Below are 8,853 nucleotides of genomic sequence, written 5' to 3'. Positions count from 1 at the left end.
ATTGATATAGATATAAATAAACATATTCAAAGATACAGCTGTGTTAGTCTGTAGGGTCAGTATGTAGAGAGATCTCGTAGCCCCTTTGAGCTACAAATATATGTGTAATATTTGAGATATATATATATATATATATATATATATGACATTGGTATATATGAGAATGTCAATTCAAAATCCTTTGTGTATGGAAATGAAGTATATGTTTTATATGTTATTTATTTAATGGTTTACATATATATATATATAAGCAAGGGCAGGGTGCTTCCAGGCAGGGGGCTCTCCTCCTCTTCCCCACATGAGGAGGAAATGGAGGGCTGCTTGCCTCACACAGAGTGACAGTTACTCTGCAGATGCGCGCGCGCTCTGAGAGGCGAGGCCACGGGTCGCGCGCCCAAAGGCAACTGCAACGGCTTTTCCTCAGAACTAAAGGGCTGAGGAGGAGGGGCGTGGCCAGGGGCGTGGCTTCGTAGGGATCAAAGGTTGGCCGCCTCCAAGATGGCGTCCTCCATGGAACTCAGCTGCTGGGGCGGCGGCTGGGGGCTGCCGTCCGTACACGCGGAGTGCCTCGTTGTCATGGTGACGGCGGCCTAGCGGCCAGAGCGGGCAGACACAGGCCTGGCTGACAGTGGGAGGGGGGCGGCCCTTTGGTTTGGGGGCATCGCTGGCCACCAGGGCTTTGGGCTTCCTTCTGAAGATGCTTTAGCTGAGGGATGGGTGACTGGGTGTCCTCCCCGCCAAGGAGGAGGGCAAAGCCCCTCGGAATGGGAGGAAGAAAGGGAGGGCATATGGCCTCTTCCAGCTCTATATTCTATGGCCAAAGGAAAGGCTCAAAAGACTCCTAGACAGGTTAGAAGTCATGCTCCTTAGTGGTGCTCAAAATGGAGGACCTTTTGGCATTCCTCCTGGACGTCTGGCCACCCTGGGTGGGAAAAGGCTCACTTCAGTTGTACCTGGGAAGCATGGCTCTGAAGAATGTATCATCATCATCATCATCATCATTATTGATACACTTGTCCCTCCACGTTTGCAGCTTTTGACTTTTGTGTATTTGATTATTCACGGATTTTATTAATATGTTCTCTCTAGGAATATCTAGGTCCTCCAAGGCAACTCTGTGGCCAACTCTAGCCAAAAGTCGCACTGAAGGAGATTCCTAGAGAGGCATTTGAAGCTCCTCCAATGCAACTCTATGGTCAGCTTTAGCCAAAGGACCCACAAATTCCTAGAGAGAACACCATGGTTGCACCTGCACTGTAGAAATAATGCAGTTTGACACCACTTTAAGTGCCATAGCTCCATCCTACAGCAACCTGGGGTTTGTTTTTGTGAGGGACAACAGCACTCTTTGGCAGAGAAGGCTAAAGACATTGTAAAACTACAGATCTCAAGATTCCATAGGATGGAGCAAAAGCACTTTAAAAAGGTGTCAAACTGCATCATTGCAGATGCACCCTACAAAAAAGTAGCTTTTACAGATCAACAGTGCTATATAAATAAAGCATAATAATAATAATAATAAGAAGAAGCAATGCTGACAACAAGAACACATGAATTTCTAGTGTTGTTAGTGTCCCAGAAAAGCTTCAGAAGGGAAGAGGAGGCAGTGTTATACATCAAACCTAGTTAGTTCAAAGGCCAGTACCATGAATTTTAAAATCAGTAACTTATTCTACTTCTCTTTTGGCCATTTGGGTAAATTGACTTTTCACTGAACTTTACAGTGCATTGTGTATTCTAACTGTTGGGTATTGCAAGCCATGATGTGTATTAAATTATCATTAAAATGTAGTTATGCGCCTTGGACTTTGGGGATGGGGCAATCTGTGAATCAAATAAGTAAGTTTTTCTTCATCTAGGTTTCCTAGCTGTTTTCACATTTCAGATTTATAAATGGTTAAGAATAAATAATTGCACATATTCATCTTTAAACCTTTGTTGCAGGCTTATGCCAGGTTTTCTGGTGCACCGCTGAAGGTGAAAGTTATTGATCATTGTTGGAGAGCACCAAGAGGTATTGCATTACCTTTTTAAATCTGTATATTAGTTTTTTTAGGACAGCCTTTAAGCAGCAATTACATGCACACCTAATTCTACACAAGCAGAAAAAATGTTGGATGAATATGCCTAAAGTTTTGTTTAGCAAAGTAACCACTGGAGAGGTGCATGCATTATGTTGCAAACCAGGTATTGTATCAGTGCGGCAAGATATTTAGGATATCATACTAGTGCAGTAACTCAGGCCAGTGAAATTCTACAACATAAGGGCTCATTGCAATTGGATATGGGTGTGTGAGGAATTGATGCCAGGATGATTGAGTGCTTATGATAATTCCTTATTTGTCACTGGGAGAAAGAACCACTGTATATCCCATTGCACTAGTGCAATGTAGTAACCAAAATATCATACCTTCCAAGTCTTCTGATTGGCAGAGACAGTTCCCATTAACCATCTGTCATTCCAGTTTTTCAGATGCTTTTAAAATGGTCCAGTTTCTCTCTCCTCCTCCCACTTTTCCCCATTCTCCTCAACGTACTTCATTTGCTGCAACCTGTGTTCAGAATGCAAAAATAGTTTGCAGTCTTCATCTGGTAAGAGAAGAAGAGGAGGCAGAATCTTAACCTTCCCAGTAGGCTCAGGCAAAACCAAATTGGTGCAGTCTCTCATAACGTGTGTGCTCTTCATCATTAATAACTTCTGCCATCTTACCACATTCTCATGTTGCTTGGCCACATGTGTCCCAGTTTTCATCTGTGAAATGTTGTCATGTATGAAATGAGTAGAAATATAAAAAACTGAATAGAAATCTAGTAGTTGAGTAGAAACATAAAAATATGAATAGAAATATAAAAGTTTAGGGGGCCAAATAGGATGCTTTTGTGTTACGTAGATAAAAGGCACGTAATGTGGGACTACATCTAGGTTCATCCTTGTCACTGGACACTCAGACAGACTCAGTGGTTGATTGCTTGGGGTTTATTTCCTGCATAAGGATAACTTAACCACAGTAGTCCATGCATTTGTTAAACTATTGCAGCACACTCTGTGTGGCTGCTCTTGAAGATGACTCCGAAACTGCAGGTAGTGCAAACCAGCAGCTAGACTGCTCACTGGAATTCCATATCATATAACATCAGTTCTGAAGGAATTGCACTGGCTGACAATAGGTTTCTGTTCTGAATTCAAGGCTTTGGCAATGACTTTTAAAGCTCTAAACAGTTTGGAACCTGGATACTTGAGGGAGTGCCTCTTTCTATACATGCCTGCCTGAGAATTGAAATCAATTGGATGTGGGCCCTCCTCCATGTCCCACTAATAGGGAAAATACATTGTGGGAGTATATGGGAGGGCCTTTCCTATGGTGGCACTTCTGTTGTGGAATTCCCTCCCTCTGGATGCCCAATTGATGCCAACATTGGGATCATTTGGGGGCCAAGTCAAAACTTGGCATTTTTATTAAAGCCTTCAGGCTTTAAAGGCGTATGACTGGTGGCAGGTTCTTCATGCTGTATTTTAATGGTATAAATGTGAAACTGCTTCCTGTGCATGTGTTTCCAGATTTGTTTTATTTACTTGCTCATCTCATTAACATATAAAATTTATAACTACTCATCTGTGTAACTTAGTAGTTCTAGTCAGGCATCAATAAATAGACTTAATTTTAAAAAAGCCTTCAGGTGAAATTGATTTTTATCTAGGCTGCATGTTTTATGGTTATATTATTTAATATTGTTTTAACCAGTATTAAATTGTCTAATTTATATATTTTTAGTATTTTAAAACTTTTGTAATTATTTATTGTTTTAAACTGATTTTAGTGTAAGCTGCCTTGAGATCTTCGGATAAAGGGCAGGATATATATATATGTGTGTGTGTGTGTGTGTGTGTCGCATGCAGCACCAACCCTTGCTGCTGAGTTGATCAGAATTCTCATATGAGTAAACTTTTGTGCCTGTTAAGTTGCCTGGTTCTTTCAATTGTATAATGTTGCCTGGTTGGTTCTTTTATTTTTAGGCAGTGTGCCATTGTTGATATTAGATGACACTGTTATTTCTCAGCCAGCAAAAATATTAAACTTCTTAAGAAAACAGGTGGGTCTCAGTAAGTACTATCTTGTATTTCACTAAATTCAGGTTTTAAAGAATACTTTTCTTGGTCTTGCTTTATACTTTGTGTTGTGCCTTGCTACAAGATACTGAATTTGCTGGTGCTGGATCAGTTACTCCTCCATAAAACATGGATGATAACATCTATAGTCTCATTTGTGTCAAGTTTGTATCAGAATTACCAACATTTGAAAGTTTTAAAGCCTAGAAGGCTTCTATTTTTTTTTTTTTAAGAAACATTAGCAGTAATTGATGCTAAATGAACTGCACAGACTTGTGTGTATATGGATGCTTTTAGGATTCAGACTTGGGTTGTCACTACTGTTTTCATTTGCATTTCCATTTTTTTTCAAAGTAAAAAGTTATTTGTTGGTTGCATCCTCCTGCCAAAGAAGTAGACAGAAAGGATTTCAACAACACACAGTGTTTCTTATGGCAGTTAGATGTTGAGGTGACTATGGAAAAGCCTGGTTCTTGCTGGCTTGCTTATTATCGCAAATTCTTATTTCACATTGGTTGGAATAGCCTTTCAATCACCAAAGCCTTCAACCTGGGTTGCACAGTGATCAGAGTGGAAGACAATATGCCCACTCAATTTGAATGAAATCACAGCTGCTGGGTATCCCTAGGTTCTCTAAGAACCTCTGCTCCCATAGTGCATCCTTACAGCCCACTATCCAGGAAGAGTTCTGCCCACTTCATATCCTTAATGAACATATGGAGAAGAGGGTAGCCCTGTAATGCCCTCTGACCGCCCTCCCCTCAGCTTCACCTTGTACCTACTGCAAAGCTTTCATCTAATGACTGATGAAGTACTGCAAACTTTAAACTCTTACATATTTACACTAATGCATTTTTGAAAAGTAAAGTAATCCCCACCCCTAAATTCCCTTAGGTCCAGTGCAGAAGTAATCCAGTTTGAGACTGTTTTAACTCCCCTGGTTCAATGCTAGGGAATTCTGAAAACTGTAGATTTATGATACATTTAGCCATCTCTGTCAGAGAACTCTGGTGCCACAATAAACTACAATTCCCAGGATTCCCCAGCACTGATCCCTGCCAGTTAAAACGGTCTCAAACTGGATTATTTCTGCAGTGTATTTTGGATCTTAGTATGCATGCCAACTTTCAGGAGACTAGGTTTCATTGTCTTGTGGCTCTTAACAAACAGGTATTTTCTTTTATTATTACAGATTATTAGTAATATTTCTGTGATAAACTTTTTGCCAAAAAAAGAATAAAACAATAATTAAACATCACTAATAAATGACAACAATAAAACAGTGAAATGAATTAAAGTAGTATATGCTAAGCTAGTCACACACAGTCATTAGCCATTGATATGGGCTAAATGTACCACTGTAGACTCTTATTAGCAGTACAAAACCTGGATTAGGGAGTAAGTCAGCCTGTGGTTGCAGAAACATGTGCAATATATCCTTATTCAAATGTTTGCAAATAATGTTCAATAAGTATGCCAGGGGAAGAGTGCACTTGCTTTGCCCTCCTTACATTTCAGATGTGTTATTTTTTTTCATGTGCAGAATGATAAGCCTGAACATGGCAGCTTTCCCTGTGTGTAGATGCTTTCCATGCTACAGTGGTGCCTCGGGTTACGAAATTAATTCGTAACGCGGCCGCTTTCGTAACCCGAAAAGCCTTCGTAAGCCGAATTGCCATAGGCGCTAATGGGGAAAAGCCGCGATTCCGTGCGAAAAAGCCGAAAAAAGCACCAAAAGTTTTTTCGTAACCCGAAAAAACATTCGTAACCCGAAACAATAATTCCCTATGGGATTTTTTCGTATCCCGAAAATTTCGTAACCTGGGTATTTCGTATCCCGAGGTACCACTGTATTGGGAACCCTAAAGAACTGGGATTGTGGAATGCCAATGTGTGAGGGAAGCTATACCTAACTATTTAAGTGGGTGGAATCTAAGTATGACTTAGGCCCGGTACAGACAGGCCAAAAGCAGTGTGGCGCTGCGGATACTAGGGTTTGGGGGCGCACAGCAACTGCATACTCCCAAACCCTAGTATGTATGAGCACCGCCATGACTGCGCGGCCCTGCCCACATGGAGCGCGTGTCCATGATGCAAGCGCCGCATAGCATCTGTATGTTGCTGCACTGTGCCTGTGTCACTGATGAGCCACAGCGTGCTAATGGCACACTCATGGCATCGGGCGTGCGCTCCTAATAGAACCTGGTTTTTCCGTGTTCTTTTAGGTGTGGAGGGACGCTGCACGTTTTGGCTGCTGTGGTGTCCCTCGGGAACAGAAAGGGGTGGTTGCAGACAGCCCCTTCAGGGCGGTCTGTACAGCCCCTAAATCTGTTTTTCAGATTTAGCATTTTTGCCATAACTGTGTAATAACAAATCTAATATCATTTTAAGGTTCCTTGTGTCTCTCTCTACAACATATTGCTACTTCTCCCTTGGGTTGATTTCATTTTAAATTCTTCATTCACATTATGTGATACAACAGAATATGAATTAAATAGTCAGTTGAAGTGTATGATCCTAAATCCAGTTGTTAGTTCCAACTATAGCAGATTCATGGAATCAGCAAAATTTATATAAGTGTTGACTTACTAAGTTCCCATTGATCCAGGTTTACTGTAGTTGGAACTAACAATTGGATTTAGACCATAGTGTTAATTAGGATCCCCAAACCTGTTATTATTATTATTAACCTTTATTTATAAAGTGCTGTAAATTTACACAATGCTGTACATACAATCTTTTTAATTGGACGGTTCCCTTCTAGTTCTGTGACGCTAAAGGAGTTGGGGCTTGTGGTAAATATTATTTGTGTTACCTGAATAGCAGCATCCCCCCATGCTACATGGCAAGTCACTTTGAAATCTGAATGGATTTTGTATCATTTATCTTATGATATTTTGTGTTCTGCTGTTCAAAGCTGGAAAAGAGGAAGATGTCTAACATATATTTAAAGTACTGTTTATTCATATTTCGTTCAAACAGAACATTCAGAAATTTCTATGAGAATTTATTACAGATTTCCAAGACAATAGGAGAGGATTTCATGAATGGATTTAGTAAATTTAAATCAGGTAATTTAATTAAAAATGAACTCTGCTGCAGATACCTAAACAGTAGTTTAAATAAGAAGTAGACTGTGAATATTTAGGTTGTCACTTAAATATTACTTATTACTTAATTTCTGATAATGTTCCAACTTTAATATCTTTAATATTCATAAGGTCAAAACTAAATTTGCTTGTTCTGTTGTTTGATTCTTTGATTGTTTATGGAGAAGGACAGAAATAGTCTTTCAGTTTTTTATTTATTAAGAATTTCTTTCAGCTTAGTATTAACACTGAAATTAGAACATTAGAGACTCAGTTGCTGGAAGTTTTTCAGAAAACCAGAACATCAAGAACAGGAAAGACAGGGGGGGGGGGGATGACGATGTGAAAGGATCACGAGTCAGTGACTAAGGAACATTCTGGAAAAAGAACACCCTTGCTGGGGCTTGATTACCATCTCCCCTGTTAAGGAGTGAAAGCAAACAAGCTGTATGTACTAAGAAATCAACAATATACCATCAAACCTTCTAATAGATAGGCAGAGTAAACTGAATTTTAAAAATGCAGTCTTTCTACAACTTTCTTTCATAGTCTGTGTGAATCCCTGGGAATCAGCCTGCAGAGTGGATCCTGCAAAACCTTTCTGGCACTCTCATTTCTTTTTGTGCCAGCCAGACCATACCTGTGACTTTAGTAGACACTTCTAACTCAAGCAGGACCTAGTGGTTTGCATAGGACATTCCAGCAATCCACTTCCTTTAACCCTAAATATATCAAGGCTCCTATTGCTAGCAACCTGTGTATATAAAATCAGAGGACAAGCACATTGCTCTGTTCTTACCTTAAGCACAGAAAACGTTCTGTTTAATGTAAAATTCCTGAGTGACAGAGCATTCAGGAATGGCTGTACCTTGATTGAGAATGTGGCACAGGGCAGAGGAGGGAAGGATTTTGCTTGAATCCTGTGGAAAGCCATATCACAATGCAATCTCTGTATGCTTACTCATGAAAAGCAATAAAGAAGGCAAACAGGAGCACCAGTATATTATTAATGACCCATTTACATATTTTAGAAGAGAGAAGGTGTTTTCTTGCCATCCCTTGCCATATTCTAAATACTAAATACAGTTGCGAGGGATCTATTCCAGATCCCCCCTGCGAAAATGGAGACTTGCACTTATTCAAGCCCCATAGGATTAAATGGAGCGTGCCCCTGTGCGCGCGGCAAGAGTGCGTGCGCCATTGCAAATAGTGGAGGTTGCCCCTCGGTGTATATTCAAGGGTGCAGATCTTAGATCCTCACATTAGGAGGGGTGACTATATTATGACAGGCACATCTGAAGGATATGACATAATTATGAATAGTTAATTTTGTTAGAATGTTTTCATTTAGCCCAAATTTATGCAGATATCTGATGTTTGGGGCAAGTATTCACATGTTCCACCATGTGAGCCTAGAATGTATAAGTCTAACAGTTATATCATAATTCTACTTTGCCTGTTAACTTGGAGGAAATGTTGAGACTAGAATATTATTATCTACTGTACATGGTTTTAATTAAGAAATGTATATCTATTTAACATTACAATTTTTTGTACTAAAAAAAAAAGATTCCCATGAAAGCTGCATAAATAATATTGCTCTTTCTTTCTTTCTTTCTTTCTTTCTTTCTTTCTTTCTTTCTTTCTTTCTTTCTT

At 39.8% G+C, this 8,853-nt stretch overlaps 1 protein-coding gene across 2 annotated transcripts in view; it reads left to right on the top strand.

The window, feature by feature from the left end:
• Positions 1-456: 456 nt before the first annotated feature.
• The window catches only part of MTX3 (metaxin 3), a 21,039-nt gene continuing 12,642 nt past the window's right edge, over positions 457-8,853 (top strand). Inside the window, exons 1-3 of one of the 2 annotated variants that reach the window (XM_042451461.1) lie at positions 457-579; positions 1,945-2,014; positions 4,016-4,092. In XM_042451461.1, the coding sequence (XP_042307395.1) occupies positions 499-579; positions 1,945-2,014; positions 4,016-4,092 (228 nt within the window). In that variant the 5' untranslated portion in view covers positions 457-498. Of the gene's footprint in view, positions 850-1,944; positions 2,015-4,015; positions 4,093-8,853 lie in introns of both variants that reach the window. The other variant, XM_042451462.1, reaches the window with a different exon arrangement.

The sequence above is a fragment of the Sceloporus undulatus genome, chromosome 2 (assembly GCF_019175285.1).
Source record: "Sceloporus undulatus isolate JIND9_A2432 ecotype Alabama chromosome 2, SceUnd_v1.1, whole genome shotgun sequence".
NCBI lineage: Eukaryota > Metazoa > Chordata > Lepidosauria > Squamata > Phrynosomatidae > Sceloporus > Sceloporus undulatus.
This window is presented reverse-complemented; position numbering and strand designations above follow the sequence as displayed.